Source organism: Fusarium poae, chromosome 3, assembly GCF_019609905.1.
Source record: "Fusarium poae strain DAOMC 252244 chromosome 3, whole genome shotgun sequence".
NCBI lineage: Eukaryota > Fungi > Ascomycota > Sordariomycetes > Hypocreales > Nectriaceae > Fusarium > Fusarium poae.
The window spans coordinates 2,432,330-2,452,855 of record NC_058401.1 but is presented as its reverse complement, the minus strand read 5'-3'; the positions used below and the strand labels follow the sequence as shown (position 1 = coordinate 2,452,855).

At 48.7% G+C, this 20,526-nt stretch overlaps 6 protein-coding genes across 6 annotated transcripts; 1 reads left to right on the top strand and 5 right to left on the bottom strand.

The window, feature by feature from the left end:
- Positions 1-107: 107 nt before the first annotated feature.
- Positions 108-3,063, bottom strand: FPOAC1_008216 (uncharacterized protein; the record flags this gene model as incomplete). Its single annotated transcript, XM_044852661.1, has 6 exons — positions 108-1,433; positions 1,483-1,668; positions 1,718-1,809; positions 1,859-1,973; positions 2,024-2,176; positions 2,236-3,063. The coding sequence occupies 6 exons, from the start codon at positions 3,061-3,063 to the stop codon at positions 108-110; spliced, it is 2,700 nt and encodes an 899-aa protein (XP_044705331.1).
- Positions 3,064-4,001: 938 nt separating this feature from the next.
- Positions 4,002-5,980, top strand: FPOAC1_008215 (uncharacterized protein; the record flags this gene model as incomplete). Its single annotated transcript, XM_044852660.1, has 3 exons — positions 4,002-4,369; positions 4,419-4,725; positions 4,775-5,980. 3 exons carry the CDS (start codon positions 4,002-4,004, stop codon positions 5,978-5,980), a joined length of 1,881 nt encoding a protein of 626 aa, XP_044705330.1.
- Positions 5,981-6,281: 301 nt separating this feature from the next.
- FPOAC1_008214 (uncharacterized protein) lies at positions 6,282-9,088 on the bottom strand (the record flags this gene model as incomplete). The annotated part of the gene is made up of 4 exons (XM_044852659.1): positions 6,282-6,818; positions 6,875-8,775; positions 8,830-8,969; positions 9,063-9,088. The coding sequence occupies 4 exons, from the start codon at positions 9,086-9,088 to the stop codon at positions 6,282-6,284; spliced, it is 2,604 nt and encodes an 867-aa protein (XP_044705329.1).
- A 612-nt stretch (positions 9,089-9,700) lies between these two features.
- On the bottom strand, positions 9,701-11,154 carry PDA1 (alpha subunit of pyruvate dehydrogenase; the record flags this gene model as incomplete). Its single annotated transcript, XM_044852658.1, has 4 exons — positions 9,701-10,209; positions 10,260-10,714; positions 10,770-10,903; positions 11,023-11,154. 4 exons carry the CDS (start codon positions 11,152-11,154, stop codon positions 9,701-9,703), a joined length of 1,230 nt encoding a protein of 409 aa, XP_044705328.1.
- Positions 11,155-12,241: 1,087 nt separating this feature from the next.
- Positions 12,242-14,478, bottom strand: FPOAC1_008212 (uncharacterized protein; the record flags this gene model as incomplete). The annotated part of the gene is made up of 5 exons (XM_044852657.1): positions 12,242-12,478; positions 12,530-12,878; positions 12,930-13,292; positions 13,341-13,945; positions 14,011-14,478. 5 exons carry the CDS (start codon positions 14,476-14,478, stop codon positions 12,242-12,244), a joined length of 2,022 nt encoding a protein of 673 aa, XP_044705327.1.
- Positions 14,479-17,964: 3,486 nt separating this feature from the next.
- On the bottom strand, positions 17,965-19,466 carry FPOAC1_008211 (uncharacterized protein; the record flags this gene model as incomplete). Its single annotated transcript, XM_044852656.1, has 4 exons — positions 17,965-18,151; positions 18,201-19,301; positions 19,365-19,381; positions 19,434-19,466. 4 exons carry the CDS (start codon positions 19,464-19,466, stop codon positions 17,965-17,967), a joined length of 1,338 nt encoding a protein of 445 aa, XP_044705326.1.
- Between the last annotated feature and the right edge of the window lie 1,060 nt (positions 19,467-20,526).

Sequence of the window (20,526 nt, the reverse complement as noted above, 5' to 3'; positions counted from 1 at the left end):
CATAGCGTCGCCGAGGGCGCCTCATTGCTGTATATATATTCAAACAGTAGTAGTACTCATGAAACAAACTCTATGTTACAAAACCCAGCATCATGTCATGTCCCTTCTCATAACATCGGCTCCTCGCCTTGTATACTATCCCCGTCATCAGCGCCGTCACCGCGCAGCAATCCGCTGCTTTCGCCGCCACCGTTGTCGTCTGGCGCCCTATCTGCCACGCCAGTCTCATGGCCAGCACCAGTTGGTGCTAGGCCCATGGTGCGACGTGTCTCCTCGGCACCATTGAGAACATACCAGACATCCTTTTTTGTCAACAAACCCTGAAGGACGCCGCGATCGCTGAACAGGAGATACCGCAGTCCAAGTTTCTGGAAGTAAGTCGCGACAAGGTGGAGACTTGTACGTGAGAATTGAGTGAGGGGCGTTTGATCCATCCATGGACGAAGATCAAGAGTAGTACGCGGGTCAGCCATGGGCTGATGGGAGAAAAAGGTTTCCGTCTCTGGGGGCAGCGAACGAGGTGCCTGTGTAGCAGCCGAGAGGTTGTACGCAAGCTCGCCACGAGAAATATAGCCAAGAAGAATAGCTTCTCTGGGATCTGATATGACTGGAAAGCCACGATACGGGTGCATCTCAAGTATAGTCGTAAGTGAGGAAATGGTATGGCCTGTGGCAGTAAGGACAACAAGGTCCTCAATGCGAGTCATAACTTGTGCAGCGGGGATATCGGGGATGGCATCGTTGTTCTCGCTGTTGTCAAGGAAAGGGTACTCGTTGAAGTGGATCCACGATTCGTAGATACCACGACGCGAAAATGCATCGCCTACCCATTTTGATATCATGACGGCAATCATGATGGGAAGCACGTACGTGAGAGCGCCAGTGAGTTCGAACATGATGACCACGATGGAGACTGTTAGACGAGTGACGCCAGCAAGAGACGCTGCTGCGCCGACGATGGCGTATGTGCCTGGCGTTACACAGGGAATGTCAGGTTCGCATGAGCCAAAGAGGAAGAAGCCTGGGTGATTTGTGACCCAGATCTCCATGATAATACCCACGGCACGACCTGTCAAGGCACCAATAGCCATTGAGGGGAGAATAATACCGGCAGGAATTTGCAGACCAAACGTCACAGCAGCAAGGAAGAAGCCCAAGACTGATGCAAAGACAAGGAGGACAATAGTTTTGGCCGAAGCGGCGCCTGTTCTACAGAGACCGATTGGGTCGTCGAGAACTTGTGAGCACTCAGAGAAAAGGTTCGAGACCAGCTCAGTCGTTTGAAGCTTCATGTAGAAGTTGGGGTAGTTTATAAGGGCAGTGAAGAAAGCCACGATGAGAACCTGAACAAAGGGTCCAGGGATCCATCGGTTTGCCTTTTTCCAGCGAGCGATACCCATGTTGAGCTTGATGAAGAGACCACCATGAATACCCTAGAAACGCTATTAGTTATATTCCCGCCGCAGGGAGTAATCGACTTACACCTAAAACACCCAATATGGCATAGGGTAGCAGCTCAAAGCCATGCCATCCGATGCTGTAGTGGACCTGATACAAGACAAGTTTGCCAGACCTGAAGGGATCGAAAGCTTGAAGAACGACAGCGGCAGTCATGGCACAGACAAAGCTCTGCCACATCGTCTTGTCGGGGAAGTAATAAGACAAGGTCTTGGAAGGGTCAGTATCAAATGTCTGAGAGTGTATGGGCGCCACTAACCTCCAGACTGAACAAGACGCCGCCAATGGGCGATCCAAAGGCGACTGAGACACCCGAAGCGGCAGCAGCTGACAGAACCTCACGTTTTCGAGCTACCAACGTTAGCCAAGAGTTGACAACTGCGAGTTGAAGTTTGCTCACCTTCGTTGTCATTGATGTTTCGAAATAGCTTCGTAAAGACGTTTGCACAACAGCAAGCGACATGAATCAAGGGGCCTTCTTTTCCGAGCCACATGCCCGATGCCACGGCAAGAGACTAAGGTTGTGTTAGTGACCAGGCATGTTAACAGCAGAGTTTAAACTTACTAGTCCCAGCGATTTGGTTATAAGAGTCCAGATTCCGAGGAACCTTCGAATGACGAAGCCTCCAAGGACGGTCTTGATCTCTGGGATACCACTATGCTTAGCGTAAATCGCATATTCCTGGACAAGGACAGCAGAAACATAAGCGAACAGCATCTTGAGTTTTTCGTTAGTTATGTTCAAAATAGACGAGGTCAGGCCAGAGTATATCGTACCGCAAGAGAAACAAAGAACAAATATTCAACAAACCATTTGCCACCTTTCGAATGTACACCAACAGCATCACCCCAAGACTTCCAGCCGTCGCACTTAGAACCCTGGTCGTAGCCGTAACAGCAAAATGCCTTATTAAGGTAGAAGTGGCCTCCTTCCGGGCCGCTGGAACAGTAGCCCTCCTTCAAGTCTCCAAGCCAATCGGTTGTAACGTTGATTCCTGCAGCGACAGCTCCCACGAGCATTCCTGTCAAGAGCAGGACGATCCAGACTTGGCTAGCATCAATGAGCCGGCGCACAGGACCTATGACGCCGGATGCACTCGAGTAGAGCATACGCAACCTCTGGCGCTCCTTTGTGTATTCAAAAATCCAATCAATGGCCGTAAGATCCTCGTACCCGACTCGACGTCCTGGTCCCTCGACGTACCAATCGTGCGGCGCTCCATCCTTGGTGGCTTCGTTAAAGACGACAGGTTCGACGCGCGGGGAAATGTTGGAGCCAGGGAAAACGGCAGGCGAGCCCCCCCTCGATGAAGCATTGGATCGCGAGCCTGTGAGTGCGGAGAGAAGTCGAGAGGGCGCAGACCACAATGAGGGGCCTTGTCTTCGCTTGAAGGTCATGGGCGCACTCAAGTTGCTTTGCAGGGGGTCCTCGCCTAGCACATGGTCTCTATCGCGCGCCCTCCCACGGCCACTGTCGTTGCTGGCGTTGTCATCGAGAAAGTCGAGCTCATCATGGTCTTCGGAATTGGGCGTTTGCGACGAGGACGAAGCGGACGTGGAAGCGAAGGCGTAAGGGTAGGTATCGTTTCGGGACGCTCCAGACATGATTCGGCTCATGACATTGTGCGACAGCAGCGCTCACAACTCGAAATTTTTGCGACAACTGGAGAAAGACAGAAACAAATGGGGGACAAATTTGAAAATAAAAAAAGAGAATCGATGTTGTATGAAACACGAGGTTGTTGATGGAGTGAGGCTCAACACAGGCGTGGCAAGGCGCAGCATGCCCATGCAATGAAGGACACGCAGTAACTAACGTTAGGACCTACTAAGGCAGGTAAGTTTTGGTTGGTTTCAGTGGGCTGTCCTATAGCTGTAGTGTACCTACCTACCTACTAAGGTAGGCACAATAAGCTCTTATTGCCTAATGCGTCGAACCTACCGTCTGAACGCATCCATCATGGCGTTTATTATTTATATCTGAGACAGGGGAACAGTGGAGGGTATTGAAACATGCTGGCATAAACAATTGTTTTCTTAGGTTGCCTGTCAGTCTAATAAAACAATGTCTTACAATATTTTACCTGTGATAGGTACACAGTATTTCAACGGATGGCCCAGATTCATAATTATTTCCTATCCTCCCATAGGTATATTCTAGGAATAATCGATCGATTAGTCAACTAGTCAGTCATTCAGTCAATCTATAGTCAGTAACTTATTGAACATTCACCTGTCGTCAATCAGCCTCTGCTTTCTGTTCTATTGGTATTGCCGTTGGAGCTTTCTAGAAAACCTTACCTACCTACGGACCTAGCCTAGTATGCGATCTAGAAATAGTGGGTCTATCAAATACCTATTGCAGGTCCATTCACATGAACTCCTCTTAACAGTTACCTTAATTAACTGCATCGGGTGTATCTCAATAGTTAACCAGTCCTTGCGTACTATACTCACAAGGGATCAGATTTCTCATAACGAACTACCTATAAAAGCAAGCCTGTCCATCTAAGCTACATTCCCAAAATAGCACCACAGCAAAGATGGATGAGAATACCCCTACTACAGCTTCTCAACCGGCGGATATCAACAAAATACTGTCTCTCCTAAAAGCAAAAGATGACACACAAAGATTTGTAGGGCTAGCGCTCCTCAAGTCCGTCCTCGATGGCTCAGAACAACTACGACAAGATGAACAAACAGTACAGAGCTTGTGGTCAAGTCTTTCACCAAAGTTCCTCGATCGCCTACTGCGAACAGGTTCAAACCCTTCGACCAAGAATTCCAAAGAGATGCTTGACTTGGTTGTATCTGTTTTGCATATATTCTCCATCCTGCTCCCCGACCAAGCGGCAAATGATGTCAAATTCATCAACAGAATCCCTCTGCTCGTCAACGCAGTCCTATATAGGTATGACGCCCAGTGGGATTTACTATCAAATACTGACCGCGCAAACCAGTTCCGATGAGACCACAAAGTTGATACTTCAGCTGCTCCATACTCTTGTCAGCTCGCAACAAGGAGCGCAAGCATTCGTCAAGATAGAAGACTTTAGCTCACTCACTGAGATCGCACCCAATCATGCCCAGGTTCTCGACATACTCTGCTTTGCATGGCTCAACTCTATGACTGGCGTTCAAGACCATACCGCGCTGGCCAAACAAGTCGATAACACACTTCAAAGTCTAGTATCGTCGTTCACCGGAACTGATGCAGTGACGCTCCTCGAATTTCTTGGTTATTTTCTCCGGCACGCCAACTCTATCGTATGTAATCAGTCATACCAGCAAACACTCTTGCTAACTGATATTTTAGATCCTACCTAGACAGCCCAAATGGCTCAAAAGCGTTGTCAATCACATTAGAAAACTTGTCACCAGCAGGCCGACACCAGAAGCTCGTGCAGCCTACACCAACGCGACGGCTTCAATGCTTCAGGCCTTCCCAACTGAAGCTCGTAAACTTGTTTTCACAGACGACAGAAAGGAAGACAAGGCTTTCTCATATCTACTCATCAATCTTCTCCTCATTGATATACGAGCCTCTGCCCCTAGTCTCCTGGAACAGCTAAATAAACCCGAGTATCCCAAGGTATCGGCACGACTCACGTCGGCTTTTGATGTCATTTCCATCTTCATCGGATACCTAGTGGAATGTCTTGAAGATGAATCTCTAGAGACCTTCTTCATGACCCCAGAAAATCTGCTCCAGCTCCGTACGGGCGTCACTGAGACAATGTCCCTCACAGCTGAATATCTACGCGATCGATGGGACGCCTCCGTTGCTGGCGCTATGGGCCTGCATCCTGATGCTCGTGCCGGTACAGCAGATACATCAACGGGAAAGCACCACACATTGACCTGGGACTCAATGAAGGACAACGCTGATGATGATATGCTCATACTCTCTGCCGTGCGGACTTTGGCACTCTGGTTACGAGAGGAAGAGAACGACACCCTGCGGAAAGAAGCAACAGGGTTAATGGATATGTTCATGGATCTATACAAATCCAGCTCACAAGACAAGCTCGACTTTCGATCTGCGGTCCTTGTTGCGCTAGAAGGCTTGACTGCAGTACCACAAGGTTGCGAACTATTGCTCGCTAATGAAGGCTGGGTAATTCTTACTCGCGATCTCAGCTCAATTCTCCAGCATGCTCAAGCCTGTCGGGAACAGGATGCATCGCGAGCCATTGACATTGTTCGTGTTCTACTTCCGATAGTTGAGCAAGAAAACAGTGGTGTGCCTGAAAGTTGGATGGATTTAATTACCTCAGTGGCTGCATGGAACATCCCTGACTCTGGACTCTCACCCCTTTCCCAGGAAGCACTGGTTGCAGCTTTGCAGCTCTGCTGCGCGATACTCGTTGAAGCTAATCCAGGGATGCGGCAGAGGTATCGACACTCCATTGCTGCCATTCATGGCATTGCAGCTCAGCTTGCCAAGCAGACTGGAAAGGATGATCCTGAGATGGATACGCTGGAAGATGTACTTGCTACACTGACGACGTTGAATCAGTAGAAGCAGCAAGGGACTCATATTAGAAATTTGTAATCTTGGGCGGTAATTTCGAGGAGAAAATGGCTATATAAGTAAGCACTTGTTAATTTGAGTGAAATAGAGCACCCGGTTCCAGTTCTTCTGGCCTGTTGAGCCCATCGAATGCCCGAGATCTTCGCTGCTGTATGTCATTTTCACGGTAAGATTATTAAGGCTTAAAGATGTCATTGCATTTTATATTGAAGCACGCACTGCCTTGCTTCCTAAGTCCGTAATAATATGTGAATGTGACCACCGGACGCCATTACAATAAATATCAATTCTAATACTCAAAGTCATCATCAACTGAGGGGCCCTTGTTCTTCGTCACACTCTCCTGCTTGCGGTACATTTCAGCAACCTGTCGGCTTGTTGTGGCAGCATCAGCCTTCTTATCGTCTCGTATGCGGATGAAACGCGGGAATCGAAGACTGATGCCCTTGTTGCCAGACGGGTCAACGCCTTCTTGGGCACCAGCCTTGTAACGCGGGCTTAGGGTCAAGTCTGCTGTCTTGACCTCCCAGACATATTTAGGCTCGAACCAAACATCGGGCTGGTGCTGGCCACCGGATGAGTGTGAATAGAAGGGTTTAGGCCTGTCGATAGTGATCTCAGAGAGCTGCTTGTGCAAATCTTCCAAGACCTGTTCCGAGAACCCTGTTCCAATGTTGCAGACAGTTTCGTATTTTTCCGAGTTGGGGTTGTAGCATGCTAAAAGGAATGCACCATAGACCGAGGTACGCTTGCCCTTGCCGTAGTATGCGCCTAGAACAACGAGATCCAGCGAGTCGCCAACACCTGAGAGATAATCCTTCTTGATCTGTGAAAGTGATTAGCCATTCTGTTCGCTACAGGCAATATCAATCGGCATCTTACCTTGAGCCAGTTTCGACTTCTCTTGCTGGGCTCATATCCACTCTCAGTCCCATCCAACATCTTCACCATAAGACCTTCACATGATGCCTTCATACTCTCGTCAAGGAAAACTTGGATCTCTTCCAGCTCCTGGCCATCCATATGTGTAGCAAAGGCGAACTCGCCCTCCACTGGATTGAAAGCGGTTTGAAGAAGCTCACGTCGCTCACGGAGGGCTTTCTCAACGACAGCTTCACCGTTGAGGTACAACAGATCAAATGCAAACACGCAAACCTTGACTTTGACATCTTCAACCTTGACGTCCTTCTTCTTGCGTGTCATGAGCTGCTGGAAGGGCAGTACCTTCTTTTCGTCAACATCCCAAGCCACAGTCTCACAATCCAGGACGAAGCTCTTGGTGTCAGGCTTGACCCAAGTGTGAAGCTTGGCCAGGATATCGGGATACTTTCTGGAGAGATCTTCGGAATTTCTGGAGAAGATACTAGCAACACCAGCTGCCGCCTCCTTGGCCGCACCCTGGCTCGCTTCGTTCATTTCCTGAGGTGCATCCTTGGCCACGTAGTGAATTTGTGCTCTTTCGCCGTCGTACTTGTACTCGCATGTAAACTTCTGCCCCTCAAATCGATCAAGAACTTCAGTGATGGCCTTGGTTGGCTTGGCCAACATAGGCTTCAGTGGCACACCGGGTCGAAGCTTACAGTTATCTCGCAGCTTCATAATACCATGTTCAAGCATAGCAGGGATGATAACATCGTAACTGGGAAGCTCGCTGTAAACTGTCTTGAGAATTGACTCGCCATTCTCTAGATCGGTGGTGCTGGGGGCCTTGTTCTTGGCATCTGCTTCATGAGCAACAATAGCTTGAGCAAGAGAAACCAGGACAGTCCTCTCAGCGAGACCAAGTCTCAGCTTGCCCTCCAAAAATCGAATAATGAACTTGGCTTCACTTGGTCCGCCCTTGTCCTTAGTAATGTCAACTTTGCCGCCAGTAGAGTTGGCGTCAGCTGCAGCAAGAAGCTTCTTTATACCATCGACTTTACGACCCTGAGCGCCGTTTCCAGTAACGGTAGCAATGTTCATCAGACCTTGGTGGACGCCCCTGACAGTTAGAGGTTTGGGTTTGAACATAGTCCGCTGCGTTGACCGACTCTTTACAGCTACCAATCCAAGATCACCAATCTCCTTCTGGTCAGCCTTGATTACCTGGAGACTTCTTCCGGTAGTTTCGCCGATAGCTTTCATGATCAAGGATTCACCAATTCCCAGCTCGATACCAGCATAATCAGGGGCCAGCTTGTTGATCATCAGCAGGACGGTGGGCAAAAGGTCATCAGGTGTCAGCCGCATGACTTGACGAAGGAAGAGGGAGCAATGTTCCATAATGATCAGACGTTTGGTTGTCATCTCGACAAGAGAGAATGTTGTACACAGAGCGGCATACGGAACAGGTGTACCAGGCTGCCAGTCGGGGTAAGGGTCCTTAGTTTTCGACTTGAATTTTGTCTGAACCTTCTCACGAGCTTTGGCGGCGACTTCGGGCTTCTCGTCGGCATCCACCTCGTCTTCAGCTTCGGATGCGGATGCGGTTGAGGTTTCTTCTGGGGCGGGCTCAGATGTTTCCTCAGGGGTGGGCTCCTTGACAGCCTTTGCTTTAGGCTTGGCTTTGGACCTTTTTGGTGACTTCGGTGGTGGGCTCGACGGCTTGGATTTCTTGGGGGAGACGGCTTCCTCTTTCTTAACGGGCTCTTCAGTCATCTCATCATCTTCATCCTCTTCGACTCGCTTCCGAGTTCGTCGTGCTCGCTTAGTGACAGGTCCATCGCTATCGTCATCGACTTCCTCTTTCTTAATTTGGGTTGGGTCGGGTTCTGTTTTCTTTGAACGAGCTCGCTTCTTTGTTTCTGATCCCAGTATTAGAATATAGTTGATCTTCCCCGAAATGCATAATCAATCACCTTGATCTGAGCCTGGGCTCGACTGAACCTTCACTTCAGTCTCCTCCTCCTCCTCTTGCTTCTTTTCTCCCTTCTTTGGTTTGGTGCTGAAGGAAAGTTTTGTTTGCTGGGTCGGCGCATTTTTTGCTCCGAAGAATTTGCTATACAATTGGTCATGGTCAGTAATTGAGTCTTGCAGAGTTGAGGTTATCCCCCACACGCACCCAAGTGTGCTCTGGCCGGATTTGACATACCCGAGTGTTGCTTGTTTGGGAGCCATGATGCACAGATTCCGTGATATTTTCAAAGGTAACAAACACAGGTAGCAACAGTTTATAGATCTGAGTATTGATTTTGAGTGGTTCTGGCGAAGTAAAAGGGCAATTGCAAGCCCACGGGTTGAGCTGATACCAGGTAGCATGACGCGCCGGCTAGGCAACCTATCGCGTTAATTAATACCTGCCATTCGCGACGACAAGGTACGACCTAAACGCGCGAGATGCCTGCACCACGTGACTCGGTTGCCTGGAACAAGCAGGACGTGCACTCGGTCATCTCCAAATGAGGTTAAGTGTTCATCAAATTTATTTAGCGCAGTTGGGGTTCGTTCTTGGAGGGGCGCCTGCAAGCTCTTGTGTCCTTACTCGGCCTATCTTGGCCGAGCTGCCTTGACAATTCATGATGTCCATATCGTCCGAGAAAAAATGTTGATATGAACTGGTTAAGACAAAAGACATCCATAAGTTACACATAAAAAAAGCAATCCTGGGTCCTCGCCCTTCTCCATTTTCGGACCATGCCAGGCCTCTTTCTAGATAGATCATGGATGTATATTACAACAAGCAACAAGTGCTAGAATCATTATGGTGATACGATTTCGCTCTCAACCCCTTTACTGGAAGTAGTGGTTCTCCTCAGGGATACGTCCACGGATGTACTCGGGCTCGGATCCTCGGACGTAGATGTCCTCGAACAGAATCTCGGGCTTAGCCTCAGGCGCAGCCATGGCCTCAGCAGCAGCAACCTCCTCGTTGACGTGGGCGCGGGCCTCCTTGTCAATCTTCTTGAGCTCCTCCTCAGATGTGATCTCCCAGTCCAGAATCTTCTGCTTGAGTCCAGCAATAGGGTCGTTGGTGGAGCGCATGCGCTGAATCTCCTCACGAGTTCGGTAGGTGGTACCGGGGTCGGACATGGAGTGACCACCGTATCGGTAGGTGACGTACTCGAGGACGAGGGGACCCTTGTCGGCAGCGGTGTACTCCTTGCCGTACTTGACGGCAGCCTTGACGGCGAGGACATCCATACCGTTGACCTTGAGACCGGGGATGTACTGACCACGCTTGTAGTAGTCGGTCAAGGCAGAAGAGCGAGCAGCAGCAGTACCCATACCGTATTTGTTGTCTGCATGGCTGTTAATACTCTGTCTAGATAAGGAGAAGCGATTGACTTACTCTCGCAACCAAAGAGAGCGGGAAGGTTCCAGAGCTTGGCCATGTTGAAAGCCTCAAAGACCTGGCCCTGGTTGCTAGCACCATCACCGTAGAGGATAATGGAGGCGTTCTTGTTGTTGTTGTACTTGTGAGCAAAGGCAAGACCAGCACCGACGGGGACCTGAGCACCGACGATACCGTTACCGCCGTAGAAGCCCTTGGCGAACATGTGCATGGAACCACCCTTGCCGTATGAGATACCCTCACGTCGGCCGAGCAGCTCACCGATGATGGATCGGACAGAGGCGCCACGGAGAAGAGCGTAACCGTGGCATCGGTAGGCGGTGATGATGTCGTCCTCCTTAGTGATGGCATGCTCGATACCAACGGCAACAGCCTCCTGTCCAGTAGACAGATGGCAGAAACCACGAATCTTCTTCTCCTTGTACAGACGATCGGCCGCCATCTCCATCTGTCTGCGGGATTATTAGCAAAATGGGTAATTTGGTCCCAAGAATTGATGCTGCATACCGGGTGACAACCATCTCGCGGTACATATCCTTCAACTCCCTCTTGGTCACCTCCAGGGTGTAAGGAGGGGGGTCCAGCTCGTAAGTCTCGAAGCTCTCATCGCTGAGGTTGACGGAGAAAGGCTCGTCATCGGACTATTCGATCCCAAATATTAGCAAAGGGTCGAAGGCGCATTGGGGAGAGTCGAGGTGGCGGGCGAGGGCATTCCGAAGAACCCTGGTGGGACGGAAAGTTGCGCTTTTTCACTACTCACCTTGGGGACTGAGTGGCTCAGGGACGCAGAGGCAGCGTCGGTGGTGACGGAGCGAACAGCGGTATAAGCGGGAGCGGCGAGCTTGGTGCGCATAGGCACAGCCCTGGGAAGTCGGAGAGCTCGAGACAACATCGTGGTTATGGAAGTGCCGCTGGATCAATTGAGGGATCAGGACGTTGTCGAGTTGATAACTGCGACTTGGCTGGATGGAGCTCAGAAAAAGTCGCTGTTGAGCGGCTGGAGCGTTGAGCTTGGCCTCCAATTGTTGGTAGGCCTAATCCTAGATAGGCTTAGAGACCACGTGATGTATACATGTTCGTGTCTGCTCTGAACGCTGATAGGAGATTGATTTATATGTCTTTTCTTTCAGAAACAAGTCATAGATGATCTTGATGCTCTAAACTACCTCTTGGTCGTCTTTTCATTATTGTAGTTGATCATCTTGCTACTATTTTGCAGCATAAAAGACCCTTCAACTACCGCATCTTTTCGTCGGTGTAATTCTCGCCGATGTGGGGCTAGATCCCTTCTACCTCCGAGCCACGACAATGGATTTTATTACTTTGAGGTCCCTTGGACTATTATTAGTCAGTCAGTCCTGCTTGTTGGCCGCCCCAATTAACCTCAACGATTTCGTTCTTGGTTTCAAAGTACCTAGATAAGAGTTTCGGATGAAATATGAGCCCGTGGCGTTACATTTACTCCGACATATGAACAACACACATCATCTATGAAAGAAATACCGAGTCTTATTGGTGGCCACGTTGTTTCAATAACGTCTAATCCTTCTATATGTAGCGTCGTTGATCTGGTATTATAACTGAAACAGCAATATCAAGAACCAGAATGCCATCCGCTTCTGATAAAACCAGGCCGCCCTCGCAAGTCAAAATGCAACTCCGTGTTCCGTTCCTAAAGCTCCAGTTTCCCATAATTCCTGTTCATATGGTCATGGTCTGTGACAATGTTGGCCCATGACTGATAATATTTTATGACCCTGTGGTGATGCAGCAACGCCGATAACATGCTTTCAAAATACCCTTATCGCCTCTACCGCAATCAATAGAAATCAAACCATTGTGCAATGCGGATGACCGTATCCGTCTGGATAAAGTGTTAAATCCATGTACTGTAAGCGCTCGAAATGTTGGCGCGCTCATAATTAATAATAAGTTAGTCGCCATGGGAGAATTCATTCAAGATTCGAGTGGGCCCCAGACTAGTCGTCGTGGAAGAACGTAACACCCTGCAAAGGGGCCGTCGATGGGCCAGCGTCATGCATATCAACATCTTGGGCTGAGGCATCTCGACTGGGACCGGCCAGCGTTGGTTGTGATGAGCGATAGTCGATAGCCATAGCACTCAATGGGCGACTAGGGTCGTCTTCCAGCACCCGCTGTTGAAGCGAGAGGGGGCGGTCGTAAAGCACCTCTTCGGGTGGTGAGAACGACCATACCTAACAAAGTCAGTAATGTACTTGGTGGACGTTGATCCAGATGTTGCTTACCTCCATCACCGTACGCCCTTGTCTCAAAGCCAGAGCAACACACTTCTCATCCTCAAAAGCAACCCGCCAGACAGCTTCACCTTGAGCGATGAGTTCTCGAACGAGATGTCCAGTCTTGAGATCCCATATCTTAACTCGACCATCACTGCCACCACTCACGACTCGAGTATCGTCAAACTGCAGACTAGTGACGCTATTATCATGTGCTGCAAGACGGTGAATCGGGCACATCTTCTCCAGTGACCAGACTCTGACTGACCCATCTGATCCACCCGTGACTAATGTATCACCACGCATCTGAAGCTGCCCAACAAGGGATGTGTGACCTTGAAGAATAGCTAAGCACTCACTGATAACATGTTAGCAAGTGGTATCGGTGTCTTTCAAAACAAATACATACCCAGATGTCGGGTCCCAGATTCTGACATTTGTGTCCAGACTGCCTGTAACGACTCGCTTGCCGTCAAAGGCAATTGCATAGATCTGGCTGAAATGGCCCTGCAAAGTTTGAAGACAGCGGCCTTCAGAAATGCTCCATACCCGTGCAAATGTATCGTAGCTACCGGATACAACAATGTCGCCCTTGATCTCAAGACACCGAACACTAGACTGGTGTCCGACAAGAACGTTTTTGCAGAGACCAGTTCGGATGTCCCAGATCCGCAGAGTGGTGTCTCGCGATCCTGAAATCGCGGTGTTCGCATCCGCCATTTTCAAACATCTGACAGTCGATGTGTGACCTCTCAAGGTATGTAAACAGGCACTACAATTCGTCAGCAAGCAATCAAAAATACCACAGATTTGCGCTTACCCAGTCTTGAGATTCCAGACTCGCACGTCACGATCACAGCCTCCACTGACCAGGGTATCATCCCAGGGGACCATAGCCCAGACACCCATAACATGACCTTGCAGAGTGCGTTGTGAATCTCCCTCAGTGTCAAATACGTGAATCTTTGCATTATCAAGCGCCACAATGATATACTTGGGCGTTAAATGCAAACTCGTAACAACACCACCTTCTTGGGTAATGTTCCGCGTTGTGCTAGTACCGCCAGACCTCCAAGCAGCCTCTACCAAATATCGCTGTTTGAAATGAGATTTGTAGGTCCTTAGCCTGGGTCTGCCAGACGCATTCTGCCCATCAAATGATCGTGTACCCGAGGCATAGGAGTGAGGGCGCATGCCGGATAGGCTATTACTGGCGATATCGGCATCAAGTCCATGAAGGGGCTGGGCAGAAGGTCTCGAAGAGAGATGAGGAGCATGTGTGTAGACCTCTGACAGTCGACGTCCGTAGTCATGTTTCACACAAAGGTTCTTCCATGTCATATCGTCGCTCAGAAGATCTCGCCATCGCTTTGAAACCTGTGAGGCTCGTGCTAAAACCTTCGGGTCGTCAATGAAAGACAATATCTATATATCAAATGTCAGCGAATGATTTCAAAGCTATCAACTACAGACACCAAAAGGACTCATACCCGAAGACATAGTTCGTCGGGAAGACTTGTGAATGGATCTTTCTTTAATAACGGGCTGACAAATTGATGAACGAAACTCAATTGTTGGCTCGTGCAAAGATTTAGTAAATCTGCCAATACCCGGGTTCGCTGAGGCCCGGAACAATTCTTGAAATGTTGCCGGACTTTGGCGAGAAAGAAGTCCTCATCGTCGGCAGCATCACTCCAATCTGGTTGGAAATGCGATGGACCTGGGGATGCAGCTGGTGTGGGAGGCGGTGGGGGCGAACCAGTAAGTTGTTGGTCAAAGTCTGCGGCAGGCGTCGACATGCTGGGAGTCGGAGGCCCGCGCAAATGACGCTGCTGTTCGGGCAGCTTTTCCAAACGGTGGTTAACCATGGGGTTGGTGGTCGTGCTAAGAGTCAAGTCGTCGCTAAGGGCGCTTCCGCGCCTTTCTGAAAAACTCATGGATCTTTGGTAACCGGCCATGACCCGGTCAGTCCCCGTAAATAGAAAGGAACTGGAGTTAATTAACGACTCTGTAGCAATTTAGAGGTTTGATTTAGGGCGCGATGGAGGCAGACTGGGTGGGTGAGGGCCGATAATCGATATCGAAGATACGTCGAAGATGGATCGCGAGTGGGGGAAACGGAGAACGAGCCGATGCGAGGCCTCTGCCAGCAAATCGTGGAGGATGTCAGCACATATAGAATTGAACAGATCGCTAACAATGGTGCTGGAACATCATTCAAATGATCGCGCAGGCATCAAGTAAAAAGGAGATACAGATATTGAAAAGGAAAAGGGTGTAGGAAGTAGAAATCAACGGTGAATGGCGGCGATAGTGACTAAGTCAGAGAGGGATTGTGGAGAGTCGACTCGACAGGTAGATGGTGCGGTACAGTACAGTGCGGTACATGCCATGCCATGCCATGCCATGCCATCCAGGGACGAAGAATTGGACGGGGACGGGGACGGGAATGCCTCTCTGGTTATGTTCTAGGATCGCAATCTTGGCTTGAAGAAGAGACCTAGGACTGGCTAGAGACCTAGACGCGTGGGTCTTGTCGGTTGCAGGCCAAGGACAATGGCGGGATCGAGGAAGCGCTAAACGGAATTCGTGACAGTTCAGGTCCCTCTTTTTAGGAACCGTCCGCATCCCGTCAGTGGCACAAGGAAGAGAACCGCTGACTGCTTTGCTTCCTTTTTACAAGTCTCAAAAGGGTTATGCCGGGTGTCGCCGTGACCGGCTTATGGATGCCTCCTGAGCTGACAAAGAGAGTAGGTGGGTGGATGTATGGATGGATATGGTATTGAACACATCCTAAAGGTACGAACGAATAGAGTACAATAGAGTGTGAGATTGTCTTACCGGTGCAAATAGATAATAGGCTTGTCTGTCCGTCTTTGAGGCGCCGGAGTGGTGGTGTTGGAGAGGTAAATCAAACCCCGATCAGATGTAGAAGTGGAAGCGACACAAAGAGAAAGAGGGCTGAACAGGGTCAAGGGAGTGATCAAGTAAAGAAAGAAATAGACAACCCAAAAAAAGAAAAATGGTCCGTAAATGGAAACGGATCCTTGACTTCGAATTGCGTTTCTTTTGTTTGGGGAGGTTGAAGGGATTTGATGGGCAGTGATGGGTTTGAGATAAGTTAGTAGGTATTTGCTTGGTTCAGATATCACGTTTTGGGCGACAATGAGTGCTAATCAAGCAGGAAGCACTGCTAAGTTAGTACCTGCTTGCCATGGATCTTCTTTCCATGGCAGTGGTTCAGTAATACAGAGGCATTTCGTTTGCATTCCTCACTTGATCTCATTTCCCCTTTAATGTACTTTGATCTTGCATCCGCAACCGAATTGACTTTACAGCATGAGATTCTAAACTTCTGGAACGAGTGTTTCATTTCAACAAACGGTGAAACGGGGCCAAGTCTATCTGAGCGTTTGCCCTTTGCATCTACCCAGGAAGACACAGCCTACTTGCTCTATATCGACGTAACTAGGTCCATCAGATCACAGTGCTGCCAGCTTCTGTTGGTTCCTGCGTAGTGGAGGCTGTGCACAGTTCTCAGGTATTATAGCGGCTGTTGGCTCCTTTTCAACAGATTGTGATTCACCCCATTTCGAATGTGTCAGTCATTGACTATTTATAACTTGGTCGTTTCGACGTTTTGCGGCTCAAGATGGTCGATTTCAGTGCACAGGATGAATGACATGTGAGAAGATCATTGCGGAAACAAAACTCTACGTAGGGATGGACAGATGAGGTGTCCCCGCAGTTGAGATGAACTACAGCGCTCACTGCAACTGCAAGCAAACATGCTGCAAGACATCGCGTCCCTTCCCCTATCCAGTCTAGCCATGTGATGGGATGTGACACTTCAAGCGGTTCACAACAAGACAGGATTGGATGCTATTTGCATCGAATGTGTTGACGAACCCCTCTTTACAATCTTTGGGCGATCAGGTGCAATATGTCCGAGCATTGACACGAGGTTCTATGTTACCTTGATCCTATCATGACTTTGTTGTAAAAGTAATTATATGTTTAGTATTTGGGGTTTGTTAATAGGTACTAGACGCACAAATGCCGTACGCCATGTCGGTGGATGATGTAGGAGGAGTTATTATACTACCTACCCATGGAAGTCTATATGGATAAGATTTGCCAGAAACGTCGCCCAAGCCACGATGCTGTGATGTCAAACAGCATCTGACGTTGCGCCCCTTGATCCAAGGAGAAAAAAGAAGACGTCGGAATCTTCACCAGAAGCGCCAATGGCGTCAACAACTTTGTCGCTCCTTGGTGAACCGCCCTGGCTACCTATCTAACTTTCATAGCACCAAGCTAGCGACGCATCATGCCTTGGAAAAGGGAGTGCTACTGTTAGTAGAGGTCAATCAATGTACAGTACAAAATCTTCATCGGCGAAAAAAGGACCCTTGTCCTGCCTGGAGCTAGGCCCCTTGCTAGGTTAGGTACTGTACATAGTAGTAGTCTACCTCATATTTTTCGCAAAGGCTACCAGTCTTGTTGTGTAAGCGGACTTGGCCGAACGTCTTCCTTATTAGCCCATTCAGCTTTATTCTTTATCGCTTGATCCAATGTCTTTCTACCTAGCAAGGCCAAATCCACAAGGTAAGCACCTGTTTTTTAATTGATTTTATTGCTGCTATTACATTTTTTCCTCTATCGTTCATTCAATCAAATCCAAAGATCGGATCGGCCAATCTATAATCGCGGAGAATAAAACCCACACTCTCCACACAAAGGACAGGCCCTGGTCAGTTTGTGATTTAGCCTTGCAACACTTTGTGAATCATCCAATAATTGTCAGGCCATTTTATTTATTCTGTAACTATTCTAGTCCAGTTACAGTCTGGGCAGGTATTGATGTTAGTCTGCCTCCGTACCATGAAACACGAACAGTTTGAACATAAACCAAGCTCTGAGTAAGTTGATAGATCTTTATCTGGATCAGATGAGATCGAAATGTGAGGAAAGATAAATTTTGCTTAACCGGATATCCGCTGGCTATGATCCTCCGTTTCTCACGGTAACATCGGACTATGTCATGGGTGTGTGTAAAAGCTCAGTTGAATTTCTGTTATACGAGTACTCGAGCCTCCTGTTGAGAAGCAGTCAAACAGCCAAGCCTCCAAATCCACCTCGAATCCATCCTTATTTGTACAGCTCTTATAACCAAAGGTATCCAGATACCATATCACCCATATAAATCCCATCCTCTGACATTGTTCTTAATAACTCGACAGTCGCTTGTATGTCTATTTTAATCAATCCATTCCCACGATAGTTTAAAAGAGCTCGCCGGCCCTTGACAAAAAAAGAAACAGAAGCTTTGAAAAGCGCCGAATCGATCCATAACTTGTGAAATATGATTTCAACACCCATCATCCAGGTTCCCATGACCGCAGCATGAGACAAGACGGCTCAAATACCTAAGTAGGTATGTCTTAGTGGTGATGGCCAAACTGCGTAAGAAGCGGCACCAGCATGCCGCCCACCGTGGCCAGGGTATCACGCATCTGCGGGCCCTTGGGCTTTCTTTGAGTAGTGGCACTACCATCCGCATAGCCGTTAAGGCCATGATCGTGTTGGTGACCACCACTGTCTTCTTGCATAGCATGCATAGCGACATATCTACATCAAAGTTAGCGAAGCCCATCCTGTATTATGTTGATAAACTCACAAGAATGTGCCACCTGAGAAGAGAAGCAGCATGCCCGTCCACCAATGATCACTCTCGGCTTTACCACCACCCAGCAATGTGATAAGTGACCATGTTGTTATCGCCCCGACAGGAGCAGCCAGACTGAAAACAATGAGATGTCCTCGAGCGGCTCGTTTTGATAGGCCTTGCTTGAGGAGAAGGGAGGTAAGTCCGAAAGCAGCAGGAGCTTTGTGAATCATGATGGCTGCAAAGATGATGAAGCCAAGCTTCATGTCTGTAGTGGTCGAGGAAGCTCCCATTGCGATTCCGTCGGCTGCGGCATGGATGACCAAGCCGGTAGTCGTTGCCAGACTTCGCGCTCGTCGTGGACTAGGTGTCAAGGACCCCAAAAACCCATCCGCTTCCTCGTCGACAGAGGCGGAATCGCTGTTAAGGTTGTCGAGACTGATATGGCGTGTCTGTGGCGCAGAATGGAGACTTTCAGTTGCATGACGAGGAAGTCGATCAATCAGGAACATCAGTAGGAATCCTAGAATCAGGGAGAATCCGATCTCAAATGTAGGAACTGCATGCGCGTGCTCGCCCTCGTGCTCGTCTTCATGTCCGTGGTCGTGTTCCGCTTCGTGGTCTTCGTTGTGGCCATGCCCGTCTTCTTTTCCGGTCTCTGTCTTTTCGGTCCCTTTATTTTCTGAAGTACTGTCATCTGTGACGTCTGCGGCCGTTGGTATAGCTGGAACATCGGCGGCGGCTTCGACAGCAGCATGAACATCTGCACGTTCGACTCGGATATTTCCTGTCGCCGACTGCTTGACCCGACGAATAGTCGCTTCAATGTCCAATTCCTCGTTACGTTTCTGAGTCAGACCTGTGCTAATCGTAGCAATTGATTCGGGAAGGCCGCGTGCGAGAATAGGGTGGCTCCAGGGGCTTCGGCGCACCAAGCTTCTGACTCGATGCATGTGCGCAGCCTCAGCGGGTGAAGTCGCAGCTTCGATTCCTTCGGGGATAATAACTATAAGTGAGGTGCCAACTAGTATTCCTACGCCAACACTCGATAATAGTCGGAGTTGAGATGGAGAAAGTGACATGGACAATGGTAGCGCTCCGGCGAGGAACGAGCTATTCGACAAGTCAGCGGCCGATGAATAGGTTATATGATTCGGATATCATGATCGCACGTACGCCAGAGCCATAACTAGCTATGCACAATGTCAGTATGGATGATATAAGCGGTATACGAGTATGACTTACGCATAAGCCTAAAAGGAGAAGTATTCCACCCATTGCGAATGTGATGTCAATCGAGGGTCAAATGGGTGTGCGCAAAGGATCAGGATTGGTGTGAGAAGAGAAAGGAAAGGTATGACAGTGCCGACAACTATCTACGCATGATGCGACTACCAGTGAGTCCCTTGGAGCGTATTCCTGTACGCGCTTATCAAGGGAACAGGATGCGATATAGACGGCGAAGGACGATGCAAGGGCGGTAATGTAGAGGTTGGGCGTTGAGAAACAAATTTATCTGGCCTCGATCGTCAGACATCCATTGGAGGGATGTATTGGACTGAATTGATAGTCTCAGCGCTGGACCAACTGTCGATTGGTTACTGCGGGGCATTAGACCCTTAAAATCTCCCCTAAGACCAGCTCGTGGGGACATGGATGGAACCTATCGATTCAGGGGGGAGGGATGTCTACGGAGAACAGTTATTGTTGGTGATATAGCAGGATTATAAGTCTTCGACACTGTTCTTATCAGACTATTAGATGTGATTGCAAACATTATTCACCCTCTTTCTTAAATTCAAATGCACATCTTTATTCATGCTGTGTATCTACAGGTATAACTGTGGCTATAACGGCTGGGATTCAGACTTGTAAGAATGCCCTATTGCGGCTGGTACATCAAATATGGTTCCAAGTCATGGCGATGAATACATACTTTCAACCTCTTCAGTTATGTAACAGTGCCTAGTATTGAGACTGGACCCTGTTTAATTACTGACCTTGCAATTTCGTCTATTCTACTACGTGATCTTGCTTGTACACTAAGTGATCTTGACCGATGAACCTACCCTGGATCTGTTGACCTCGATCTCGGAGTTATCTACCGTACCTAGGTACCTTAGTAGCTTTTAGATGCCATGAGAGGTACCTACCTGTTAGTACTTAGATGCTTATTACACCTTCCTTGATAATTTTTGAATAGACTTATGCAATGGTTGTAATATAGCGGCTGTTTTTTCCTCTTTCCTCTTGAACCATCAACCAAGTACATGGTATAAATGCATGGGACCCGTGCATCACCCAAGCCCGACCCACTATCGAAACTTCAACTTACAAC